Source organism: Bos indicus x Bos taurus, chromosome 6, assembly GCF_003369695.1.
Source record: "Bos indicus x Bos taurus breed Angus x Brahman F1 hybrid chromosome 6, Bos_hybrid_MaternalHap_v2.0, whole genome shotgun sequence".
NCBI lineage: Eukaryota > Metazoa > Chordata > Mammalia > Artiodactyla > Bovidae > Bos > Bos indicus x Bos taurus.
In genome coordinates, this window is record NC_040081.1 from 60,063,881 (window position 1) to 60,091,849 (window position 27,969).

Sequence of the window (27,969 nt, forward strand, 5' to 3'; positions counted from 1 at the left end):
GTGTCCCTGCAGGCTTCTGATATCAGGTTATCTCACTCCTCTCTGCCCTTGAACTTCCTTTGCTGCACTTCCCAAAAGCCCTTTCCCAGTGGTTTGGAGTTGAGGTCATCTCTATTCTCTTACTTTCTGGGAATGTTACATGGAACTGCAACCATCTTTTCTTCTGGAATACCCTGAGGAAAGGTTCTGTCGTTCTATTAACGCCATTCCACACATCAGTTAGGGATTAAGAAGGCTCTCATGAGCCAGTCATCTTGTATACCCAGCCATCACACACACTAGCCTGTGTAAGAAAAAAGTGTTCTGGTAACAAACAAATAACAGACCAACATCAGCTTCCTAAGCAAGCCATTTACAAGATAGAGATCCAGCTTTAGAATATCCTAGATATACCAATTGAGTACAGTGTTATATGAAGAATTCTTCAAATTATGCTGATGAAGAGAAACAATTGCTTAACAATGTCCTTAACGATATTAAAGAAGAGTCTTTGCAAAGATTAAACTCAATCATATTCAAGAGTAAATCTACAGATGGCAAAACAAAATGAAAAAAAAAAAAGGGAAAACTCATGTCCTAACGACTGAAGCAACTTAGCAGCAGCAGCAGAATGTACTAATAAATATCACCTCCCTTCGTAGATACTGACAATAATGTTTTAGAGTCCCATTCTCTCACTTTCTGACCCTTACACATGGAATGTTGACTACATATGATTTTCTAATAGTTAAATGATTCAATCTTCCAGTCAAATCTGTTTGAATAGGAAGCTTTTACTTAACTGCTTTGAACCCAAGGGATCTCAGAGGGAAACACAATATAAAAATTAAAAGAGTAGTCGGTAACTACACTCACATTTATGAAAGCAAACTGGGTGTTTAACTGAGCCAGACTTGAAGCACAAAAAATTTATGAACCACCCACATCCTAGCTTTTGAAAAGCTAATGTTTTCCCTCCGCTCACCAGATTAACAGATGGAGAACTCTGAGAAGTCATCTAAAGATGTCTTTGGAAATTTTAAGCATGTTTTGCTTAACAGTTCATGTCACACTTTATAATTCCACCAGAAGGCATGGGACTGTGACTAGGATGACTATGATTCAAAGAAGTCTGTAGGTGCAGGCTGCTGCTACTACAGCATTACATGCAAGCAGCTAACAGGCAAGACCAACGGCAGCCAAGTTCTTTCTACTATAACAGTTTCATGTGAGTGTTTATGGCTGAGTCCACCAACACTTAGAGCAGGGGTCCACAGGCCTAATGCCTTAAGCCCCAGAAGACAGGACCCATCTAAAGGCTGCCGCTGACTGGGGACTCCATGGCATTTGAGTCCAGCATTGAGAGATATCTGGACTAAGGAATGGGAAACTCCTATTTTTATGTAAAAGCTACTAATTTCTAAGCATTGGCATCTAATTCAAAACATCATCTGGTAGACAAAACCTGTCTGTGGGTTTCCTGTGCACTCCCCAGCACTACCCATTTGTCATCTCTGAAACTTTCATGGCATCATATTGCCTTTGCGTGGTCTCAAAGTTAGGGTCACAGTTTTCCTTTTATACTCTGCACAGCTCCTAAGAACATACTGTATGTTTAGTAAGCAGTGTCTCTTAAACGGAGGCTACAACAATACCCCAATTTAAAAAAAGGAAGAGAAGCATGGTTGCTACTGACATCCCTGTGTCTCTGATTTTAAGTTTGGACCCGAAGGAATAACACCATCTCCATATAGCCACATTCCCTGAACTATCCTGTTCAGAACCAAGCAAAACTGCTGAATGTGAAGCTTTACTATGTCTTTATCGTTTTGTCTCCCCTGCCCTTTCCATACCCACCCACCCATCTTGGTTGGGTTTGTGGTTTCAGATTCACCAGTATCAGTTCCACACTTAAGTTCCTTCATTGAAGAATTTGGACGAAAGCTATCCCAAATGATCTTGAGGTCCTTTGTAGCATACTCTACTCACTTATCCATTCTGACAAGATCTGCAAGTATTAATTTTCCTTCCTGAAAAACTTGAATACAATAATTCCTGGAAACATCCTTTCACAGCTCCTCTGTGTTGCATAGATTAAGAAATTACCTACAAAGATATCCATACTGGGTTGGACAGAATTCCCCTAAAATTCATATCCACTCAGAATCTCAGGATGTGATCTTATTTGGAAATACGGTCTTTGCAGATATAATCAGTTAAAAGTGAGTCCATATTGGACTACGGTGGGCCCTAAAACCAATGACTGCTGTGGGAAGACACAGGCAGACACTGCAGTGATGCAACTACAAGACATACCGAGCACTGCCAGGACCCACCAGAAGCCTGGAAGAGGCAAGCAAAAAGCCTTCAGAGGAGCATGACTCGACTGATACTTTGATTTCAAACGTCTAGCATCCAGAACTGTGAGAGAATAAATATCTTTGTTTAAGCAATCAAGTGTAAGGCAATTTGTTGCAGCAGCCCTGAGAAACTGATAAAACACGTAAACATCTCCCCTTCTTCGCTTGAAAACTTACAGTGCCCAGGATCTGAGGATGGGCTTTATCTTTTCATACTTTCACATTTCAGACATGTGAAATGTGACAAAGAACCCAGGGGCACATCTCAGAAGGTAACTTCGTGTGTGTGTGTGTGTGTGTGTGTGTGTGTGTGCGTGTGCGCGTGTGTGAGGGGGGGTGCTTCCTCCAGGGAGACAAGAAACTGTGTGTGGGCTATCTGAGGTTACAGGCTGGTTCTAATTTAATTCTATGTCTCAGGTACCTAGCACAGTCCACAGAGTAGACTTTTAAAAAATAACTTCTCTGTGTTTGTATATATGAATTAATGAAAAAATTAATTAAAACAAAGCAATGGTGAACATACTCACCATAAATCTCTCTGTGTTTATTAACTTTAGGTTCTTTGTGAGAACAATAGGTTAGGAGAGAATGTTCATGATGAAATTTGACCAGAAAGCTTCTGAAAGTGGCCAGTAGCATCACCTGGCATTTCTGGGAGCCCATCACACAGGACTACTAGAGGACTCCATCCAGTCATTTCCTAAGCAGCCACTCTCTGTCTCTGCCCACATCCTCTCCCCAGATGCTAAGCAACTTGTGAAGCTGGGTTCTAAAATTTTGATTTTCAACATGCCATTAAAGCAGACATGAGAAGGGGGGGAAATCATGAATTACACTTCTTCAATGGGCTTCCCAGGTGGCTCAGAGGTTAAGACTCTGCTTGCCAATGCAGGAGATGCAGATTTGATCCCTGGGTCAGGAAGATCCCCTGGAGGAGGAAGAGCAACTCACCCTAGTATCTTGCCTGGGTGAGAAACCCAGGACAGAGGAATCTGGTGGCCTATATAGTCCATGGGAGTCACAAACAGCTGGACATGACTGATCGACTAAGCACACACACACAGTGATTAATTTAAAGAGAGAAAAGGATTCCTTACTTTCTATCAGCTCTGAAGAGCAATGGTCTCCTGCTGGTCTTCATCTGTCAAGAACCTATTCAGTCTTCAGCACAGACAACTTAATGCCTGAACTTCCATATCCCAAACAATTAAAGTTTCTTTCTCCTCTAAGCTCTCTCTATCCCACAGCACGCCAGCATTTCATAGCTCCTTCCTGGTTCCGTCTTGAATATACCAACAGTCTTGTGTTCATGACTAGACTGTTAGGACTTTTGTGGCCACTCATTTTATTGCATCTATTTTTAGCATGTGCCCTGAAGTACCTCCTCTAATACTTCATAATGGAAAGAAACCAAAATCTATCTTATCATTCAACTGAATGTATATATATTTTCTGGAACGTTCCAAAAATAATTAATTGAGCAAAATAATTTTCTTCCTTAAGTTCATGGAATGAGATAAAAAAGTCTTTTTATCCATCTGAGCCCCGAGGTACTAAAATCTAATTTGGAAATCACACCATCCACCCGGAACACAATCCGTCCGAGCTATTTTGGAAACATTTCACATGTGTCTTCTTCAATTCCTCCTGTCACATCAGGGAACTCTCAATTGAGACGATAAGACAGAAAGGCGAGTGAATCACTACTGAGTGTTTAAAAGATTAAAATGAATGCAGCAGGACAAACCAACTGAACACTGGGCCCTTTCTATATTCTGGATTTTTTTCTTTTTTCCTTTAAGGGATGGGAGCTTTCAAAAAGCAATTAAAAAATACTTTATGTTTGAAATTGTCAAAATCTATTGACATAAAATTTAAAAATTTCTAGAAAGTGTTAATAATATCAACTTGTCCAAACCTCTAACACTCTTAAGCTAGCAAAGGCCAGAAATAATTAGTGCAGCCAACTGTGTTGACATAATTAGGTTCGTGCCTTGGCTTTTGCCCTCAGCAGCTTATCCAACTTGCAAGAGTTCTACTTTGCTTGCCTTAAGACTGGAAACCAATCAATTTAAGACATCAAAGGATTTAAACTCTTAAGCAGTACAGATCAATTAGCAATGAAATCAACTCACAAAGTATGCAGGTAAGTGAAAACGAAATGGTTCTTTTCTCTGGCTGCTCTGAATTGTAGACTTATGGTAGCTCAGCTGTGTAAAGAATTTGCCTACAATGCAGGAGATCCCTGTTTAATTCCTGGGTGGGGAGGATCCTCTGGAGATGGGATAGGCTACCCACTCCAGTATTCATGGGCTTCCCTGGTGGCTCAGACAGTAAAAAATCTGCCCACAATGCGGGAGACCTGGGTTGGATCCCTGGATTGGGAAGATTCCCGGAGGAGGCCACAGCAACCCACTCCAGTCTTCTTGCCTGGAAAATTGGGAGCCTGATGAGCTACAGTTCATGGCGTCGCAAAGAGTTGGACACGACTGACTGAATGCAGCACGCAGACATCTAATACAAAGAATGTTTGTGATGGATTGAAATGCTGGCCCCAACTCTTCGTCTTTCCCTGGAGACTAGAATAAAATAATAATCACCCTATCCAAGTGTTCTGAACAGCTATTTTATATAAGTTGTGCTTACTTTTTCTTTTTTTGGCTGCACCAAGCAGCATGCTGCTGCTGCTAAGTCGCTTCAGTCGTGTCCGACTCTGTGCAACCCCAGAGACCGCAGCCCACCAGGCTCCCTGTCCCTGGGATTCTCCAGGCAAGAACACTGGAGTGGGTTGCCATTTCCTTCTTCAATGCATGAAAGTGAAAGTGAAGTCGTTCAGTCATGTCCGACTCTTAGTGACCCCATGGACTGCAGCCCACCAAGCTCCTCCATCCATGGGATTTTCCAGGCAAGAGTACTGGAGTGGGGTGCCACTGCCTTCATAAGCAGAGATTAAACCCATGACTTCTGGAGTGGAAGCACGCGTGTGTCTATGGCGCTCAAGTGCACGCATGCTCAGTCATGTCTGACTTTGCAACCCCATGGATTATACATAGCCCGCCAGGCTCATCTATCCATGGGATTTCCCAGGCAAGAATACTGGAATGGGTTTCCACTTCCTACTCCAGTGGAAGTATAGGGTCTTAACTGCTGGACCACCAGGAAAATCCCTTCCTTTTTCTGTTTTTATAGCTAGACTTATGTAGCAAATCACAGACAGTATGCATATTTGTGGTCCAGCTCCATCTACCCAACCAGCAAACAGATAAGGTTTATGGAGCTTGTGATTATGTTACCTACTGTGAGAAAAGGTTCATATCCACACATGATAAAGACTTCGCCCCTGCTTTCATAGAGCTCCAAGTCCAAACAAAAACCTTTCAGTAAGGTTACAAACTTCTGAGAGGAATGTGATAACCCGAGACTTGGAAATATTGCCTTGAGGTACAGAAAAAGGACTTTCAACAGCTCAGAGGGCCTGGAAAGATTTCACAGAGGAACTAAGAGTTGGGCTGAAACTCAACTGCTTATAAGAATGAAAAGATTCTCTAAAATATAATTTTCCATCCTTTAGATTATAAAGATACGCTGGTTGAAGTATATAAAGTCTGATTATTCAGCCACTGGTGCCACAAGGCAAGGTCTCTAAACTATGATACAGTGGGAAAATGTTGGATGCTGTGTCTAGAGACCTTGGTTCACATCCCAGCATGGTCGCCTGAGTGTGATAAAGTCCCCCAAAAGATCTGGAACCCAGAATTTCACTGTGCCTTCCACAATAACTGATTAATCAGTATCCCCCCATTATGAAGCAACATTTTCAGCTAAGCTATAAAATAAGTTCAGTTCAGTTCAGTTGCTCAGTCATGTCCGACTCTTTGTGACCCCATAGACTGCAGCATGTCAGGCCTCCCTGTTCATCACCAACTCCCGGAGTTTACTCAAACCCATGTCCATTGCATCGGTGATGCCATCCAATCACCTCATGCTCTGTTGTCCCCTTCTCCTCCTGCCTTCAATTTTTCCCAGCATCAGGGTCTTTTCCAATGAGTCAGTTCTTTGCATCAGATGGCCAAAATATTGGAGTTTCAGCTTTAGCATCAGTCCTTCCAATGAATATTCAGGACTGATTTCCTTTAGGATGGACTAGTTGGATCTCCTTGCTGTCCAAGGGACTCTCGAGTCTTCTCCAACACCACAGTTCAAAAGCATCAATTCTTTGGTGCTCAGCTTTCTTTGTAGTTCAACTCTCACATCCATACATGACTACTGGAAAAACCATAGCCTTGACTAGATGGACCTTGGTTGGCAAAGTAATGTCTCTGTTTTTTAATATGCTATCTAGGTTGGTCATAACTTTTCTTCCAAGGAGCAAGCGTGTTAATTTCATGGCTGCAGCCACCATCTGCAGTGATTCTGGAGCCCCCAAAAATAGTCTGCCACTGTTTCCACTGTTTCCCCGTCGATTTGCCATGAACCTCATGTGAAGAGTTGACTCATTGGAAAAGACTGTGATGCTGGGAGGGATTGGGGGCAAGAGGAGAAGGGGACGACAGAGGATGATGGCTGGATGGCATCACTGACTCGATGGACTTGAGTCTGAGTGAACTCCGGGAGTTGGTGATGGACAGGGAGGCCTGGCGTGCTGCGATTCATGGGGTCACGAAGAGTCGGACATGACTGAGCGACTGATCTGATCTGATGGAACCAGATGCCATGACCTTAGTTTTCTGAATGTTGAGTTTTAAGCCAACTCTTCACTCTCCTCTTTCACTTTCATCAAGAGGCTCTTTAGTTCTTCTTCACTTTCTGCCATAAGGGTGGTGTCAGTCTGCATATCTGAGGTTACTGATATTTCTCCCGGCAATCTTGATTCCAGCCTGTGCTTCTTCCAGCCCAGCATTTCTCATGCTGTTCTCTGCATGTAAGTTAAATAAGCAAGGTGACACTATACAGCCTTGACGTACTCGTTTCCCGATTTGGAACCAGTCTGTTGTTCCATGTCTGGTTCTAACTGTTGCTTCTTGACCTGCATAGAGATTTCTGAGGAGGAAGGTAAGGTGGTCTGGTATTCCCACCTCTTAAAGAATTTTCCACAATTTGTTGTGATCCACATAGTCAAAGGCTTTGGCATAGTCAGTAAAGCAGAAGTAGATGTTTTTCTGGAACTCTCTTGCTTTTTTTTTTTTTCTATAGGTCTTCATAGACCTGTTCAGCTTCTTCAGCATTATTGATCAGGACAGAGACTTGGATTACTGTGATACTGAATGGTTTGCGTTGGAAACGAGCAGAGATAGACCATTCTGTTGTTTTTGAGATTGCATCCAAGTACTGCATTTCAGACTCTCTTGTTAACTATGAGGGCTACTCCATTTCTTCTAAGGGATTCTTGCCCACAGTAGTAGATGTAACGGTCATCTGAATTAAATTCACCCATTTCAGTCCATTTTAGTTCACCAATTCCTAAAATGTTGATGTTTACTCTTGCCATCTCCTGTTTGACCACTTTTAATTTTCCTTGATTCATGGACCTAACATTCCAGGTTCCTATGCAATATTGCTCTTTACAGCATTGGACTTTACTTCCATCACCAGTCACATCCACAACTGGGTGTTGGTTTTGTTTTGGCTCTGTCTCTTCATTCTTTCTGGAATTATTTCTCCACTGATCTCCAGTAGCATATAGGGTACCTACTGACCTGGGGAGTTCATCTTTCAGTGTCCTATCTTTTCTCCTTTTCATACTGTTCATGGGGTTCTCAAGGCAAGAATACTGAAGTGGTTTGCCATTCCCTTCTCCAGTAGACCATGTTTTGTCAGATCTCTCCACCACGACCCGTCCGTCTTGGGTGGCCCTACACAACATGGCTCATCGTTTCACTGAGTTAGACAAGGCTGTGGTCCATGTGATTAGATTGGTTAGTTTTCTGTGATTGTGGTTTTCAGTCTGTCTTCCCTCTGATGGAGAAGGATAAGAGGCTTATGTAAGCTTCCTGATGGGAAAGACTGACTGAGGGGGAAACTGGGTCTTGTTCTGATGGGCGAGGCCATGTTCAGTAAGTACCCCAATATCAAATAAAATAAGTACCTGATATAAAAATCAGACATTGATTAAAATATAACATCAAATGATTTACTCACTACATCAGGGCCATTTGGGGATATGTAGATGACCTCCATTTTTATTCAATTAATCATTATTTACTTACAAGTTCACCTGCTATATTTCAGGCATGTCATGACAGCACAAAGATGAAGACAAATCACCAATCCTTTCTCTTAGGGTACAGAAAGTCCTAACTAAAATCAGAGACCAAAATATAAGTAACTCATAATTAAGAGAGAAGTAAACTTATATATACCACTGCTATACTGATAATGATTATCACTAATAAAAATAAGCACTCATTTATTAAGTTCTTGCTATATGCCAGACACTGTTCTAAGGGCTCTTCAAAGATGTCTTCACTTAATCTTCACACCAGATCTATGCTAAAACATTACTAGCACCCCCACTTTACAGTTGAGAGGCTATGCGAACTGCCTACGCAGAACCCAGCGGAGACCTGAACTCAAGCAGTTGACCCAAGAGCCTGTCCTCTCAATGCTAAGTTAATGAAGCATTAGGCCCACAATCACACCATCTGATTTGGTTTTCTCTGTGTATAGCCTGCCTTTGTACACATTAGTAATGAACCAAATTTTGAAAACGGCCATTCTATAGGATACCGTCAGTTTCATACTCTATATCTTCCATTTTATTAAGCCCCTATGTAAAATCATCAAGTTTCTTTCTTTTTTTTCATGGCCACACTGCGTGGTCTGTGGGATCTTAGTTCCCTGACCAGGGATTGAACCCAGGCCCACAGCAGTGAGAGTGCAGTCCTAATCATTGGACCACCTGGGAAGTCCCAAGAGGTGTTTTTTCAATGGGAGTTCACAAGGGGCTCTGAAGAAATTCCAAAAGAATTCCCAAACATTCATTTTGAAGGGATGGCTTCTAAATTTGTTTAAAAAACCCCTCAATCTCACAGCTTTGGAGTTGAGTCACAGCTAACACATTTTTCCAAGCACATCTAAATCAAAATGTCTATCCTTAGCGACCTATTATGGACCATCACCATACTGTCATCCTTACTCTAAACCTCAAGGTCTTCAAAAGTGACTTGAAGAATGAAAAATGAACCTAACCCCTCAACAAGTCAGAAAACTCTAATCCAATACATATCACATGCCAAGCACTCTAATGGCTTCTGTAGAGAAACTCAGCAGCAAGTTACCCTGGGACACTGAGCAAATGAGTAGTGAGCTGAGGAGACCCTGGAGAGATGAACCGAGCCCGTGCATGGGGTCAGTTTAAGCTCTGTACTCTCTGCCAGCCCTTACTGATACCAGCATTCAATAAGCAAAGGGGTTGCGGATAGAACTACCCTAAACACTCAGCATCAGGGGAATTGTTAAACCACGGAGCTTTAAGAGGGTGGAATAGCATGCTTAAACATTTAAACTTAGCCTGAGGTAGAACACCGCTATGTCCTGTTATGAACTGATCTGCAAAATACATACTTCAGTGGAAAAAGTGAAGCATTCATAAAATAATGTCACTCATTTAAAAAATTTTTTTACCATGGAAAAATTTAAGCACACAAAAGTAGAGAGAACATAGTAATAAAGCTTTATGTACCTACCTTTAACAAAGATTAGCTTATGGGCAAAAGGCATACACGTATTATTTCAATAAGAATATATTACACTATATGTTATTCTACTATATTCTAGTATGTATCTCGAAAAGGTAAAGACTCTTTAAAAATATTATGAAATAGGGGGAAATTTTAAAGTTTATTATAAATGTGGGTATATGCCTAAAATGGCTCCTGAAAAAAAAAATGCTTAAAAAAAAAAAAAAGTAGTGGTTTTCATTGGAAAAAAGGCAAACAGAGTGAGGAACAGGGGAGACTTTACCTAATACATTTCAGTAAGATTTAAAGTGTCACTACAACAGGAGCACTGTGCTCAGAAGAGCAGCAGAAAGGCTGCCATGACCTGAGGAAGGCAGCGCGGCCTCAGCGGAGGGCGCTGAACACACGAGAGCAAGTTTGAACGTGAGATACTCAAGGAGTCGTTTATATAGATTCAGACACTGGCAGGTGACAGTTTCCATCGGCTACAGGATATGAATTCTCTAAATGTAAAAAGTAATAGAGAGCTGTGAACTCAGTGACATTACTAAACATAATTATAATTCCAATAATGTGCAGGCCCAGACGTTTATGAGATGAAATGGGCTCATCTCAGCCTCCCTACTGCCACATATCCAGCAACAGGAAGCTGATGAAATCATGTAAAGCACTCTGATTTTAAAGGGCACTTCAAAAAGCCTTTTTTTCTTTTTTTCAACAAGGTAATGTCTTATTTTCTCCTTCTCTTTTCCTATCTGTAGTCCTTATAACTTCTCTGCCTTATAGGTTGGGAAAATGTCATTTCCTTCCCTGGTGGTTCTATCTGTAACATCTGTATCACATTAACACAGCCTTGGGAACCACTAGATGCAGGGTTAGGGTAAAGAAAGAAGCCTTTGTGAGTGCTTGTTTACAGTGAATTCAGATACAATTCAGTTCTCCAATCTTTTAACCTTATGATCAGTAAAAAGGGGACTATGAGAAGATGAGATAAAAAGTAGCTCAGTTTTAGGACCCTGCTCATTTCTGTGACAATTTTCAGTTCTGTGAAAAATCCAAAGATGTTACAAATATAGACAAAAGTCAAGAAAGACTGGTCTCAACTAGACTAGTTAAAATCCAAAACTTCTGAAAATATATTAAAAGAAACACCACTTTCTCACTTTCAAATATCATTTGCACAAGGCTAACAACATATTTCCCAGTAAAGGTCAAAAAGGACATGTCTTTAATGAATAGACTTTCAACTTCTTAAACTTTAAACTTTTCATTAGCTTGAGCATAAACACGTTTTTCTGAGAACTTTAAAAATAGTTGTTCTCTTTCTCAGGTTGCATCCACCCCTGGCAACTGCCTTATTATTTTCCTTACAAAACCCAGTGTTTCGAGATAGTAGAAATGGTTCACCTAACCACTGGCAGTATAATTTCCAAATAAGTGATGTTTTACTGTATTTAATACTAGGGACTTATTTCTTTTACAAAAATGCTTCCCAGGACAAACAACTTGTTTGAATCAAAATGAAAATGCTGAGTACTTTTCACATAAATTGCCCAATTTTTCCCTAAGAGGCTCAAGTTCTTCTCCACCTGCAAATGAAAATTTTGGGGGAGGGGGGTCATTGCAGAGATTAATTCCATCAAGAAGGGAAAGTGCCACCACAGGCTACACTTCTCTCGGGTACCTGTCTCGTCGGGGGAGCTGGGGGAGGCGCTGTCTTGGGACAGAGTGGTCCAGCTGGACTCCTCATCGCTTGGTGCCAGGTTCTGGATCCGGTGGAGTGCACAATCGGTTTTGGCCCCTGTTTTAGGATGATCCTTCTTGGTCTCTGGGCTGGATGATACGGTGGCTATGTGGCCCTCCTCGGGGCTAGACTGGGGCTTGTTTGGTTTCTGCAGCAGCACATCACCGTTCCCGACAGTGGGGGAGGCCTGGCCTGGCTGGGCCTTCTCTCCCACAGCCCCAAGCTGGTTGCCCACGTTCTGCTCGAGATCCCTGGTGGAGGTCTCCAGGTCTGCATAGTAGTTCAGGAAGCTCTTGGTTCTCCGGGGCTGGGAGGGTAAAATCTCACAGTCCGGGGAGTCCCGAGGGTGGGGCTCTTTACCCTCTAACTTCTCAGAAGTGATGTTGATGACCGCGGTGGGGCTGACGTTCCTGTTGGGGTCCTGCTGCCCTTGTTCTGCGGCCTTCCGGAGCTGGTTCTCCCCGTTTTTCACCAGCTTGATGTTGGCAGAGCCATTTCCCAACAGGGGCTGTGCGGCTGGATCCGAGAGGCCCATGGCCGCCTGGATATTAGTTAGTGCATATTTTTTCCTGCATTTAGGGGGTGTGCTATTCTTGGTTTCTGTGTGTTTTATTTCGGCGTTCAATAGTTCATTGTGGGAGGACCGGAGATTGAGGGTGTTTGGTGGTGTGACTGGGCTGTTCCGATTCGTGACGTCCGTGGTTCCGCTGCTGGCCATAAACACTGCCAAAGTGTCTACACCTGAGTCAGCTGGAAAAAAAGAAGAAGAAAACCGGTCATTGGATGCCCAGCATGATCAAATGACTTAGCGCACAGAGTGAGCAAACATTTCCATACGGAAAATTGAAAGAATCAATGCTTCCATTGCAGTTTTGTAGAACTGACCCATCTTCCTCTCTCTTTTCACCGTGTGCTCATACATTAACCAGGAGCAAATAAAAGGCTTAATGTGGATACACAAAAGCCAGTTTATAGAAAAGCGTGGCGGTCTGAGGTTTCAAATTTTACTTAGAATAAAAATGTATCTCTCTTTTGAATTCATATAAAAGCACTTTCTCCCCACAGCGGGTCTTCATTTTTTCACAACCTCGAAAATCATCTGCTTTCTAAACATTTACACTACATTTCTATTTTGTCGTTACCTCAGGCAACAAAAAAGGTTGCTCAGAAAGCCTCTGGGGCTCCAGTATTCTTAATTAACCTGAAAGGTCACTGTTCAGTAAGGTACCACGTATCCAAGGTAATTCTTCTTCACCATATTTAGAAATCGTGTTCTGAATGCCAGGAAAAACCAAACCTCCATTACAGTTTGATACTGTCTTGTGAACATTTCTGACCTGGGCTTACTGTGTGCACTAACCATAAATTTTGGAGAAATGGCTTAATTACTCAAGAACATACACATAAAACAATTTATAATAATGCAGCATTGAGCCCGAGGCTACAGACATGTTAGAGCCCCCAAAGGAGTCTGAATATATTCCACTGAATTAAAACACACACTCAGCAGTTTGCAGGCACCACGTGCCCTTGCAGAACTCCTGGAAAACTGTCTGGCAGTTGCATTTATCTCAAATATTGTTCACACCATCAGTGATTTGTTCCATGTGTCTCTTGCTAGGAAGAGAGAAAGATTCCTCAAACTAGAAAGGAACAAACTTCATTAGGGGGAATTCCTAAAGTTTCAGATTTCTCAGCCTATGACGAATGACTTCTTTCTTATCTGATCCCTTGCCCTCCAGACACTTTCAAGGGCTCCTCCTCTATATCAGGAGTAGATGAACCAAAGCACAGCTCCTAACATTCCTGAAATTGTACTGTGACAACCCCCTCCTTCTCCATCGAGCAAAACAGAGGCCTCTGCAGGGGAGGAAGGTAAGAATGTTCTCCAGTTTGGGAGCTTAGCAACATCTCTGTCCATCGTCCAACACTCAGGATGGGATATTTTAGAAGAGTCACCACTAGAGCCTTGTGTGCTTCTCTGAAGCTAGGCAACATCTGTACCCTCCAAGCCTTGTCCATATTTACAGCAGAATGACCATGTGGCCCGCAGAGATAGCGAGGGCTGGAGCCCAAAGGATTCCTGCTTACCCACACCTGTCTCAGCACTTGGGCTTCACTGAGGATCTAGGGTCTAGGATCTTTTAAACAATACTGACAACTGAATTTTTAAAAAATTCTTTATACTGCTTTGGCTAGTACTACCGTTTTACAGGAAACATGTTTTAATATATAATTCAACCTCACTTCAGAGCAGCATTTGGTATGAAAAGGGTCCACTGTGAACCCACACGAAGTTTTCCCTGAGACATAATACCCGTAACATAGGACAGGAGAGAAAATTATATTTAGACTCGGGTATTTGGAGTGACATTATTATGAGAAAGCTGGCAATCTGCTGGCTTTTAAGAAGGTGTGACAAAAAAAAATTTTTATGAGGCTGTTTTATGACATTAGATACTATATTCTAGCAATGTTATTAGGGAGAAATTTTTATTTACTTTGTTTATAGCCATAAACACTTTCACAAAGAATACCATCAAAAATTTTAGGTGATTTAATACTGAAGTAGCCTTTATATCTTGGTTTTACTTGACAGGTAAAACCTTTGAGCCGTGTTTTCACCAGCCTTTGGATCCTACCACCCCTTCTAGTCCACTGCAACTCTTCTGCTTGCTAGAAATCACAAACGCAAAATTTGGGAGGGTTAAGTTAGAACAACAGGACCAAAAACAGCTCTGCAGATGCTGTTCTTATAGATCAAAGCCTGAACACAATTCAGGTGTGTGTTTTAAATAGTAAATGATAGTATCATCTGGAAGCAAAATAAAAGGTTCAGATCTAGAACGAAGACAGTCAGTTAATCCTATGAAGTACACAGTTGTCCCTAGATGTTAATACATCAGCCAGCAAGTGTTTTGGGCTCACAGGGTCCTGAAGCAGGTAGCGATGAGCAACTTCCTAGAAAGGCCAAGGCAGCAGAAAGGAGGCTCCCAAAAGTGAGGAGGCAGTGCCCATGAGGATGACTGCACAGAACTCAGGTCAAAGACACGAGGCACAAGCCTGCTCCATGCTAATTCCTGGTTAAGTGATCCAGGACATCAGGCTCTCAGTCTCCTTGTCTGAAAAATGGGGACGATAATAGTACTTGGCTGCTGTAAGGATTAAAATGCGAAATGGCACTAGGAGGTTAGCACAGTGCATAAACAATAAATACAAGTGATCTTCAGCCTTTTAATCCAAGTGACAGAGCACAAAGCTGCCTGCTGTCAGGCCCCTAGATTAATCAGGCATTTGATCTGAGTTGTACAAAAATGGTCTTGCTGCAGAGACACAGGGAGCAAACAGACTAACAAGAAGAGGTAAAGAAGCCGAGTCTACAGGAGTTTAATTACAGAAGAAAATCCTCAGATTTAAGAGAAAGGAGGTATGTGATTCTTTTTTTTAAAAGAAAGAAAATTTTATAATGTCTTTTTAAATCTTCTAAAATTTAGTTATTTTCTTTACGGTCAAAAAAGCCTATGAATTAAGTCCAATCTCCTTGACATAACAGAAAAGTTGCTTAAACTCTTCATTTCTTTACCAGGATAATGCTTAATAGTATCTATACATCACTGAGCTTTGCTGAGGACTGAGAGAGACAGCTGTCAAGCACTGAACCTAAGGCCTGACGTACTGTAAGAGCTCAACACACACCAGGGATGACTATCATCTCACAGCTCCCTCCCGTGCTGCACTCTTCTGTCTCTGGCCACCACACCTCCGGCCATCATGTACTGAGCACGCTCTTGCCTGGTGCTGTGGCTAGGAATGCGGAAACCAAGACAAATAAGGTCCCGCCTGCGAAGCGCTCTCAGCCTCAGACACACACAAAGTGACAGCAATCAGGGTACAAAGGGGTAAGTGATCTTCCCACTTCACACTGGAGAGGAGCTGCAGACAAGAGAGTGTGGATTACCATCTGGGGAATCTGAGCAAATCAAGACGTGAGAGGAGAGGTGGTAGAGAGAGAGGAGGAGGGATTGGGCAGAGGGTCCTGGAAGACCTGCTCCAAGAGATGGACTTGACCCTGAGGCAGAGAAGAATATCAAGCACTTCAACAGCTGCAAGAAGAATGAATGAGGCTCAAATGTATGTGTGCAAGGGTTGTGTTCTTTTCTTTCCTCAAACATATTCTCCAAGATGGAGATGACTCTGATAAAAGGCAATAGAGAAGCAATGAAAATTTGGCATTAAAACATCAGTGATTGTCAGGGAAAGAGCATAATAAGGTAGACAGAGGGTGTCTCTCTAACTAGAGAGGGAGGCTGGCTCCATCTTCATGTTCTATCTGGTGTTAGATACTGACTCTACTATTTACCTGAGGAGAACAAAGCCCCAGCAAGGAGACTCGCTGGAAGGCTACTGGAACAGTCCAGTCAAGACAGCAGGGAGAGTACACGGGTCAATCTGTACGGCACAGGGGACGCTTCTCAGTGATTTGTGGTGACTTACATGGGGAGGAAATCTAAAAAAGAGTGGATGTATGTATAACTGAGTCACTTTGCTGTACAGCAGAAAGTAACACAACATTAAAAACAACTATATTCCAATATGAAAAAAAGAGACAGTAGGGAGAGGACGAAGTGGGTATAGGGAGGTACTCACACAGCTATAGGGCCAGCTCTGGTCACTCATCTCTTGACCAGGGTGTACAGTGAGGTCTCCATGAGCCACCCGGATTTAGAGATAGGGACTGAAAAGAGCCAGGTGCACTGAGTGATCATAAGGACAGTGGCGTCTCCTGTTATATCAGCTTCAGGAGGATGGCAGAGTTGGGCAGGGAGTGACCTTTAAGGAACTTCACCAGAAAACAAGCAGAAGGAGAAAGAAGAACGGCTGGAGGGTGATCTGGGGATATGGCGAGGAACTTTTGTTCTTTAAACTGAGAGTCCAAGCCACGTTTCCTTTTTTTATAGGCCGGGAAAGCTGAAGCTGGCACAGAGGGGAAAAGAAGAAACACAACAGAAGGACAGACCACGCTGGGGGGACCCGCAGAACGGATGTGGAAATGTCAGCCTCGTCCAAGACATGAGGAGGGGGGAGCGGGAGCCAGGACAGGGTCAGGCACATACGTCACTGTGGTGACACAAAAGCAAAACTGAGAACCTCAGTTTCTCCATAAAGATGAAGTCTTTCCCTGGGGGAAGCAGTCTAGGGGGAACATGAGGAGAGGGACAAAGTTTCGAAACAGTCACAACAGAGAAAAACAGAATAAGCAATTTCAAAACAAATACACAAATAAAAGAAGGCTGGCGGCATAAAAACGGACACATAGCTCAGTGGAACAGAACAGAGAGCCTAGAAACAAGTCCACACGTACATGGTCAACTAACCTATGACAAAGGAACCAAGAATATACAGTGGGGAAGGGCAGTCTCTTCAATAAAGGAGCTGGGGAACACTGGACAGCTGCATGTGAAAGAATGAAACTACAATACTATCTTATATGATACACAAAAATTAACTCAAAATGGACTACAGACGTGAAATTGAGGCCTGGAGTCATAAAAGCCATCAAAGAAACTATAGCGGGGTGAGCCCCTCGACACAGATCTTGGCAACGGTATTTGGCGTTTGACAGCAAAAGCAAAAATGAACAAGTGGGACTACATCAGAAAAGGTTTTGCTCAGAAAAAACAAAAACTTATCAAGCAAATGAAAAGGCAACCTATGGAATGGGATTTTTAAATAGGAAAGAAATAGGCGCAGACAGGGACGTGATTAAGGTGTCACATGTGAACAGTGAGGAATGCACTCCAGGATCTGGTCTGGGGTGGGGGCAGGAGATGGAGCCAGGAGGAGGGTGAAGAGCTGGGGGAAAAGGCTAAGGGGTCAGAGGTCCCTGACAGATAAGGCAATAGGCGTGACAGGAACAAGGAGCCGCTCCAATCCTAGCTGCACGCACACTCTGGGGAGCTTTTAAAAAGTACAGAAGCCTAGGCCCACCCCCAAAGACACTCCAGATACCTGATTCAATTAGTCTGGAAGGTGAATGTGTGTGTTAGTGTTAGTTGCTCAGTCGTGTCCAACTCTTCGTGAGCCTATGGCCTGGAACCTGCCAGACTCCTCTGCCATGGGGTTTTCCAGGCAAGAATATTGGAGTGGGTTGCCCTTTTCTTCTCCAGGGGATCTTCCCGATCCAGGGATCGAACCCGGGGGAAGGTGAATGGGACCCATGATATTGCCATCACTTCCACATCTATTCATCATGCTGTTTTGAGTGTAACTCACAAAGATTCAACATCAATTCAAGAGGATGGATTCCTATAGCAGAGCCAGGTATATGTTCAGAACTAAGAGTGTGAAAAGCGCTCATATCACCACTGCTGTCACCCTCCTGCATGCATGATGGACAAACTACTACGGCCTGGCAAATACTTCCTCCTTTTCTAATAAAAGTTTCACATTTTTTCTTAAGAATCAGCCGTCCTCCATGCTCATTCATTCATTTGACAGGTATTTTTTCATTCACTAGTCACAGACACCATTCTAACTGTTGAGGAGACAGAAGTAAACAAAACTGACAAAAATATCTGGTCTCATGGAGCTTACATTCTAGAGATCCAGCCCCCATGTTCAGGCAGAGATGACTGTACCCTTGATTTATGAGGTCCCCGGCCCAAGCCCAGCCAATCAGAGTAGCAAATCCCCATGGCTATGGTGACTGATTCAAGGAAAAGCATGCCTTTGAACTGGAATGCTGGAGAAGACTCTTGAGAGTCCCTTGGACAGCAAGGAGGTCAAACCAGTCAATCCTAAAGGAAATCAACCCTGAATATTTATTAAGAACTGATGCTGTAGCTGAAACTCCAATACTTTGGCCACAGGATGCGAAGAGCCAACTCACTGGAAAAGACCTGGATGCTTGGAAAGACTGAAGGCAAGAGGAGAAGGGGGCGGCAGAGGATGAGATGGTTGGATGGCATCATCGGCTCAATGGACATAAATCTGAGCAAACTCCGGAAGGTAGTGAAGTACAGGGAAGCCTGGTGTGCTGCAGTCCACGGAGTTACAAAGAGTTGGACACGACTGAGCAACTGAACAAGAATCCTAAGACTTTTTCTGGAATAATCAGAAGAGAAGCATGCTCTTTTCTCTTTTAGAGTAAAAGATTTTCAGCTTAAGTTAATGTAATGCACAAAGTATTTTTTATGAAGCCTAACCAAAACTAGGTAAGCCAGGGTCACTTTAATTTCATGGCTAACAAAGCTTTCCTCAAACCCTGAGTCACAAAGATCTCAGCACTGAGATGCAACCCCTGTAACTCAGATGACATCCTAATATAAACCTGTGCTGGAGCCCATAGTTACACTCACCCTTCCCGCTTCTCTTTGCTGAGACCTCTAGCCTCCTGTTGAAGAAAACTTGTCAGTAATGGCAGGAAATGCATCTCTTCAATAACCTACTGCTCTTCCCCTGCTCCTGTCACATGCTTACAAAATTGGAAATTGACAAATGGGCCCGGGGAAGCCCAATGTCTGCCCAATTTCTAAATGAGACTTCACATCTTCTTCATTTTTGTTTTCTGCTATACAATTTTATTTCCACTGAGGGGTTAACAGCAAAACTTCTATGCTGAGGAATGTTGCCTTTTGAACTAGACCTCAAAGTATTAAGGAAATGAAGTAAACTCAGATTTTTTTTTTTTTCCTTTTAGGAAGGAGAGGCAAAATAAAGCTGGTTCCTGAAATTACTCATAAAAGTAAACTCTCAATGTGGCAAAAATGATAAGAAGTTCTCTATGAACAAAGAAGGCAAAGGTTATTGGGAAGCAGCTAGGGTTCCTTGGTCAGAGAGGTCACAGGATTAGAACCCTGGACATTTTTAAACTGGGAGGACAACCTCACACAGTTGGTTCACGGGGCACCTTCCCCAGGCACTGAGATAAAGGGGTGATTTCAACCTGCAGCTCTGACCCGCCCTATTCAACTAAACTGCCTGAGGGCTCACTCTGTTCCACAGCCCAAGTGAATCTGAGGAAAGCCAAGAGAGATGTACCAAAAGCTTTCCCTTAAGAAACTTGGTCAGACAGGGCAGTGGGAAGGAGAAGTTATTAACCCACCTCCCAGTGGTTAGAGCAGGCAGAGGGGCTTACAAGCAAAAGGTATTAGGGATGTGGAGAGAGGTGCAGGGAAGACTTTCATGAAAGTAACAGCTGAGTTGGGTCTTGAAGGATACGTAAGTAGGAGTCCCCCAGTGACAAGGAAAAGAAAGGCACTCCAAGCAGGGGAAACCCAGGCATTCCAGCATCAAGCCTGGCAGATGTCGTCACCTTGGGAAATGATATGCTTGTACCAAGCACATTTTCATTGCTCAATTTCTAACCTCTTCTCATCATTTCATCTTCTTTAAATAATGTTTTTTTCTGAAGATGACTGTATTTTTAAAAATATAGCTTAGAGTTATACGGTGGAGTTTGATGAATATAATCAGTGGTCAAGCTGGTGTAGATGGAAGAAAACAAGGTAAGCTAAAATAAGGACACAGGTTTTCTTCAGCAACTGACAAGTCAATCCCAAAAGAGAAAAAAACATTAAATAATGGCAGAATCCTTGGAATAGGGTAATGACCCGACTATGCCACAGGCTGAGAACTCCTCACAAGGGACTTCTGTGCCGAATGTTGAAGGTTCAGCAGGAATTTTCTAGGCATATAAGGTATATATTCTGGTATGTTTTGGTTTTTTTTAAAGGCTCTCTGTAGTCACAGCTCCTCAGAGTTGGAAAACAAGGCTGAAATCAAGCCTTATCCCATGCTCTCCACTAGCTGCTATTGTATTTTCAGGTAAAAAATGGCTGGAATGATACTCCACTGAAACAAAAATACTGTTCTCCTTATAAAATGTGTTATGTCCTACACCAAATGCATGACAGCAGTAGCTGTTATTAAAAGCCATGCTGGATAATGGTTTCATTATCTCTTATGTAACTACCAACGAATAAAGCAATCTAACAACAGGAAATGTACATAATTGGTATAACAAAATATAGTGACATAAGAAATTTCTATAAGTTATTTGATTAGCTTACCTCTACTCAGAGGAAATCAGAAAACACATCATTTATATATTATTTGCCAGCTTTATTCTTACATTTCCATATTGAGTGTATCTTACAGTGTAATAAAAGATTTTAAATACTAAAGAATTCCTAGAAGGAATTCATCTCAACACTTAACATGCATTTTTCTAAAGGACATATGTATTTGTTTTGATTCTGCAAAATTAACATACTTATTCAAATATGCATTTACAAAGAAAATCTACACTCTGTCCCTAAATTGGCCTCTGAAAATTGCCTCTAAGTTCCTGATTTTCTTGTATGAATTTAGGTTAGTCATATTGTTTTTAGGTGTTTTTAATAAAAGGATATTTCCTGTCCCTCATCTACCTCTGCTGAGCTTAGTGTTTATTTTATTGTGTTTTATTTTCTCTCTCTGTGAAGATGTAACATGCACTGTTATGTAAAGGAGAAAAGGACTTGGACATACTTGCTGAGTTTAACTTTTGAATTCAGGGACACTTACTTAAAAGCAACCTGCTGAGTGGTAGGTGTCCTAACAAAGAATCTACCCAGATCTGCCACTTGCAATTCTATATTACATTTAATTCAAAATGTCACTGCAATTGCTATTTTTATTATATTACTGTGAAGCTAAGAAGTAAATTCATATCACATTGTATGTAGACTAGCATCCATAATGACACAAAGAAAGGAGCATACAATAAAATTAGGTTGGTATTCTTAAGGCCTGAAATTAATCAGCATTAGAATACTGAATTGGGAGCCTATTATAGGCAAATCCCACAATGCCTAAGAGGCTATTTATGGAGACTCACCATCAATATCTCCTTTGTTCATATTTAACACTTAACAGGCTATAATGTGCAACAGTAGATGGCAAAATCTGACAGTTTTAATTTTCTGTTATAGTCGATTAAAATATTTTCACAGTACAGTATTAGTAGGATCATGCAAATAATAGATGAATGCAGTTAAGTGCAATTAATTCTTCTTATTGTAAAGATCCACTTTTCTAGTACATTAGTGAAAAACAATAAAAAGCAGAAAACATGTATTGTAGCAAATCATAAGTTTAACGTCAAAACAATTATCTAGTATATATATATGCTAAAGTTTTAATATTCAACTAGTACAATGCATTGAAACATGTGAAAGTATCTGACCTGGAAGTACTTCTGACATGGGTCTCTGGACGTCAGCAATGGTGCAGGAAATAGGTTATAATTTGAAATCTGAAAAGAAGGATCATTTGAGAAATTAAAACCCCAAATAACAAAGAATTAAAGGAAAAAAACGTAGCATTGAAAATTCTTCTAAAAGCTGTTAAAAATGTTAAACAAATCTTAACAGACAATGTCCAGATTTGGTTTACTTATAGTTGGCTAAACCACTTTTGACTAAAATTTGAATTCCTGCTTAACCACATTTATTTCTTGAGAAACCACAAACATTTCTTGAGATTTGTTTTTCCATGCCAGGTTTAAGTTATCTTTCTCAAGTTTCCAATGATTTTTCTCATTAAGAACACACAATTCAGAAGCCAATAAAGAAAAACTGGCAAATTTCACCACATAAAAATTTAAACCTTCTGTTAAAGGGGTAAAAATGGCTATAAACACAACAAAGAAAAAAAAAAACCTGAAAAAAAACATTACAAATGAATTTATTTACAAAACAGAATCAGATTCTCTGACAAGGAAAACAAACTTATGGTTACCAAAGTGGGAAGGTCAGCAAGTGTGGGATTAAAAGACACATAGTACTATATAAATTAGGAGTTTGGGATTAAAAGACACACAGTACTATATAAATTAGGAGTTTGGGATTAACAGATACACAGTACTATGTATAAAAGATAACCAACAACACCTACTATGTAACACAGAGAACTATACTCAATATCTTGAAATTATAATGGAAAAGAATCTGAAGAAGAATATATATATATATATCTGAATCACTTTACTTTGCTGTATACCTGAAACTCAACATTGTAAATCAACTATACCTCAATTTAAAAAAGAGCTCATACTATAGATGACATAAAAAGGTAAATTTTCTTTATATAGAAATAATTCTTTGAAATTATTAAGAAAAATATAAACAGACCTGAAGGAAAATGGGAAAAGGACAGAAACAAATCTTAAGAGAAACACAAATGTCCAGTAAATATAAATAACTAACATCAATTAAAACTGAAGAAAATGCAAATGTAAATGAGTTACTACTTTTCCTATAGCAGACTGCAAAAATTAACAGGCTCGATAACAAATAATCTAAGGCAAGGACATTGAAAATGGGAATTTTCAGTTCCTGCTGGTGGGAGTAAAAACTGGCAAAACTCTATGGAGGGCCTTTTAGAAATACGTGAGCAAATTGAAAATGCATGGGCCTTCTTGCCCAGCAATTCTTTTCCTAAGAATTTATTTTACAAATAAACTTACATAGACTCTATTATTCTAAATGGAAAGGATCAGTAACAACCTAGCTGTTCATCAGTGGATAACTTCCTCATTAAATTATGATACAGCCATTCAGTGGAATACTGTGCTACCGTTCCTGCTGCCTCTAAATAAAATGAATTGAATCTACGTCAGATGATACAAAAAGGGCCTTAAGACGTATCACAAAGAAGTAAATAATATGCATGATTGAATTTGAATAAAAATTTTAAAAAATATATATACATACATGTGTGTATACACACATGTACATACTTGCGTTTACATAGATACATGCACACACACACACATACATACTTGTATTTACTTAGAAAATGTCTTAAAGGAATAATGAAGAACTAGACACACTGGTAAACTGCCAGTTTACCAAATTAGATACACAATAAGGAAAACTGAAAACAGACCTTGTTTTCAGTGAGTTGGTATCAGGAATGTCAATTAGAATAATAATCCATTATATTAGTGTGGATATTCAAATATGGATACTGCATGATTTCATTTATATAAAGTACAAAAACAGGAAAAGCGTTTCTATGTCAAGATAGTAGTTTGCCCTGGAGGGCAGGAAAGGGGAAGAAGCAAAAAAGTCGCCCCTAGGACGCTGCAATGGTGATATACTTTCTTGATAGGGATGTGAAAATTTATCAAGATGTACCCTTATGTGCACATTTCTGTATGCTTACCACTCTTCCATAAAATGTTAAAAAAAAAAAATGAGTCAAATGTTAGTGGTTTTCTATAGCATTATTCAAGTTGAGAAACTATATTTGCAAAGACTAAATTCTAATCTAACCTTTCCAAACTAGTAACCTTTAATAGGCACTACCTTCCAACTTTATGATTCAGATAATGACCTGACAACCTGGTTTACCAGCCCACCATACATTTTTAAATTATATTTTCACATATCACGGGTAAGGCTCATTACTCTGGTATAATTAAAAGGGTGGGCTTAATTTAAACTGTCCTGAAACAGCAAGAGATGTTTCCTCCATGCACCTTTGCTTCTGCCCTATATCTTTCTCTTTTAAAAGTATTTCACAATTCACTTTTCCTTTTTTTAGTTTTTGTCTTCAATATACCTTCAGATATAAGCAAAGCAGATGTGAGGTGACAACCATCAAGATAATGAACGTCCATAAAGTAGAAAGGAAGCTAAGAAAAGGCTTATTTACAGAAGTATCCTGAAAAGACTTGAACAGAAACTGAAAATTTGCATATTTTACTGTGTATTTTCCTTAAAATATTCCCCTGTGTTGGGGCAAAAGGAATATTCCTTTTGCCCAAACACAGGGGAATATTTTAAGGATAATACATACTATAACTAGCAACTAGAATCAATCTAGCAACAAGTTTTCTTTCCAGCAGCATTTCATGTGTACCATTAATTCATCACTATTACCCCACCAATAATAATGCTCACGTGCCTGTGACAATGCCATTGGAGCTCAATAAATCTCCAAGAGGACCACAGAGAAGCAGCCAAAGTGGAAATCATGAAAGCACTAGTAAACAAAGAAGTGAACTAGTAAATTAAATGTCCCCTGGAACTTTGGTTCAGTATAAGATGCTAAGTACTTCCCCTATCCACTGGACGTAAGTGCAAGAATTCAGAATTATACACATATATGTTAATTCAAGTTTTTATATGATAACAATTCAATCCTCAAGGCCTTTATTTTTGCCAGTATGATACCCCTGACCAAGAATGCTACAGTAAATTACCTCACTATAATCAGGTCCTTATGTGTTCCATTTGCCTTACTATTTTATTTGTAATATTGTGTTCGCAATTTAGAATAAAAAGACTTTTCTCCTTATTTTTATTGTGTGTTTTATCTTTTTTCAATATGTAATTTCACATTGTCCCCAACAGGTTTCAAATTGGAAACAGAGAACATTCAAATCGAGTATTTTGAGGATTTAATTAAGGGACTATTAAAAAAAAAAAAAAGTTGACAGGGTAGGAAAACCATAAGGGATAATACAGACGCCAGGGCTTATAAGAGCAAGTTGCCACCCCTAGTCTGAAGGAAGAGAGAGCTGTGTGTAGGGTGGGTACTGCCTACCACCACCACCCTCTTTGAGGTCCACAGCCAGCATTCAGCAGTCTGGTACAAAACCGCTGCCTCACAGCCTAATCCTCTGACTACAAGAATCAGAAATTATTCTTTAGTAAGCTAAAGTTGTATGTTAACTCCTTTTTTACCAAGGAATAAATGAAAACTGATTCAAAGAACTAACTCATTTGAAAAGACCCTGATGCTGGGAAAGATTGAAGGCAGGAGGAGAAGGGGACGACACAGGATGAGATGGTTGGATGGCATCACCAACTCAATGGACATGAGTTCTGAGTAAACTCCGGGAGTTAGTGATGGACAGGGAGGCCTGGTGTGCTGCAGTCCATGGGGTCACAAAGAGTCGGACACGACTGAGTGACTGAACTGAAACGAAAACTCACAAGTGCTTATCCACTTAGATCCAGCTCAAGTATTACATCCTTAATAATATGTCTTTTGAATTATCTACTTGTTTCATCACTATTACCCCACCACTAAACTTTCTACAAACTTCTATTATTACACTTAACACATGACATTTAATTTTTATTTTTATCTTTTTTCCCTAAAGAGGGTAAATAATTTGAAGAGTGCTGGAGAAGACTCTTGAGAGTCCCTTAGACAGCAAGGAGATCAAACCAGTGAATCGTAAAGGAAATCAACCCTGAATACTCATTGGAAGGTCTGATACTGAAGCTGAAGCTCTACTACTTTGGCCACCTGATGTGAAGAGCCAGTTCATTGGAAAAGACCCTGATGCTGGGCAAGATTGAAGACAGAAGGAAGAGAGGGCGACAGAGGATGAGATGGTTGGATGGCATCACTGATGCAATGGACATGAACTTGGGCAAACTCCGGGAGATGGTGAGGAACATGGAGGCGGCTGCGATGGGCGCTCTAAGCGCAGCCAAGAGGAGCTACCCCGCGTCCGAGGTCAGGGGCGGCGGTGAGAAAAGTTATCCCACGCTCCAGGCCCGAGGCTAAGGGCGGCGGCCAGGAGGAGCAACTCCACGCCCCAGGCCAGGGGCGGTGGCCGGGAGGACCAACCCCACGTCCAAGGAGCTATGGCTGCCTGGGGCACAGGAGGGCCAAGAGGAGCTATCCCACGTTGAAGGTCAGAAAGGGCAGCGGTGAGGAGATACCCCTCGTCCAAGGTAAGGAGCAATGGCTGTGCTTTGCTGAAGCAGCCGTGAAGAGATACCCCACGCCCAAGGTAAGAGAAACCCAAGTAAGACGGTAAGTGTTGCAAGAGGGCATCAGAGGGCAAACACACTGAAACCATACTCACAGAAAACTAGTCAATCTAATCACACTAGGACAACAGCCTTGTCTAACTCAATGAAACTAAGCCATGCCCGTGGGGCAACCCAAGATGGGCGGGTCATGGTGGAGAGATCTGACAGAATGTGGTCCACTGGAGAAGGGAATGGCAAACCACTTTAGTATTCTTGTCTTGAGAACCCCATGAACAGTATGAAAAGGCAAAATGATAGGATACTGAAAGAGAAACTCCCCAGTCAGTAGGGGCCCAATATGCTACTGGAGATCAGTGGAGAAATAACTCCAGAAAGAATGAAGGGATGGAGCCAAAGCAAAAACAATACCCAGCTGTGGATGTGACTGGTGATAGAAGCAAGGTCCGATGCTGTAAAGAGCAATATTGCATAGGAACCTGGAATGTCAGGTCCATGAATCAAGGAAAATTGGAAGTGGTCAAACAAGAGATGGCAAGAGTGAATGTCGACATTCTAGGAATCAGCGAACTGAAATGGACTGGAATGTGTGAATTTAACTCAGATGACCATTATATCTACTACTGCGGGCAGGAATCCCTCAGAAGAAATGGAGTAGCCATCATGGTCAACAAAAGAGTCCGAAATGCAGTACTTGGATGCAATCTCAAAAACGACAAAATGATCTCTGTTCGTTTCCAAGGCAAACCATTCAATATCACAGTAATCCAAGTCTATGCCCCAACCAGTAACGCTGAAGCAGCTGAACTCAAATGGTTCTATGAAGACCTGCAAGACCTTTTAGAACTAACACCCAAAAAAGATGTCCTATTCATTACAGGGGACTGGAATGCAAAGGTAGGAAGTCGAGAAACACCTGAAGTAACAGGCAAATTTGGCCTTGGAATATGGAATGAAGCAGGGCAAAGACTAATAGAGTTTTGCCAAGAAAACTCACTGGTTATAACAAACACCCTTTTCCAACAATACAAGAGAAGACTCTAACATGGACATCACCAGATGGCCAACACCGAAATCAGATTGATTATATTCTTTGCAGCCAAAGATGAAGAAGCTCTATACAGTCAGCAAAAACAAGACCAGGAGCTGACTGTGGCTCAGACCATGAACTCCTTATTGCCAAATTCAGACTGAAGTTGAAGAAAGTAGGGAAAACCACTAGACCATTCAGGTATGACCTAAATCAAATTCCTTGTGATTATACAGTGGAAGTGAGAAATAGATTTAAGGGCCTAGACCTGATAGATAGAGTGCCTGATGAACTATGGAATGAGGTTCGTGACATTGTACAGGAGACAGGGATCAAGACCATCCCTATGGAAAAGAAATGCAAAAAAGCAAAATGGCTGGGGAGGCCTTACAAATAG

General features: G+C 41.2%; 1 protein-coding gene across 17 annotated transcripts in view; it reads right to left on the reverse strand.

The window, feature by feature from the left end:
* Positions 1–27,969, reverse strand: part of APBB2 (amyloid beta precursor protein binding family B member 2) — a 384,146-nt gene that overhangs the window by 183,680 nt on the left and 172,497 nt on the right. For all 17 annotated transcript variants that reach the window (XM_027544336.1, XM_027544347.1, XM_027544349.1 and 14 more), the window contains 2 exons: positions 21,991–22,059; positions 11,703–12,512 (listed from right to left, as the gene is read on the reverse strand). In XM_027544336.1, coding sequence (XP_027400137.1) covers positions 11,703–12,512; positions 21,991–22,009 — 829 coding nt within the window. In that variant the 5' untranslated portion in view covers positions 22,010–22,059. The remainder of the gene's footprint in view (positions 1–11,702; positions 12,513–21,990; positions 22,060–27,969) is intronic.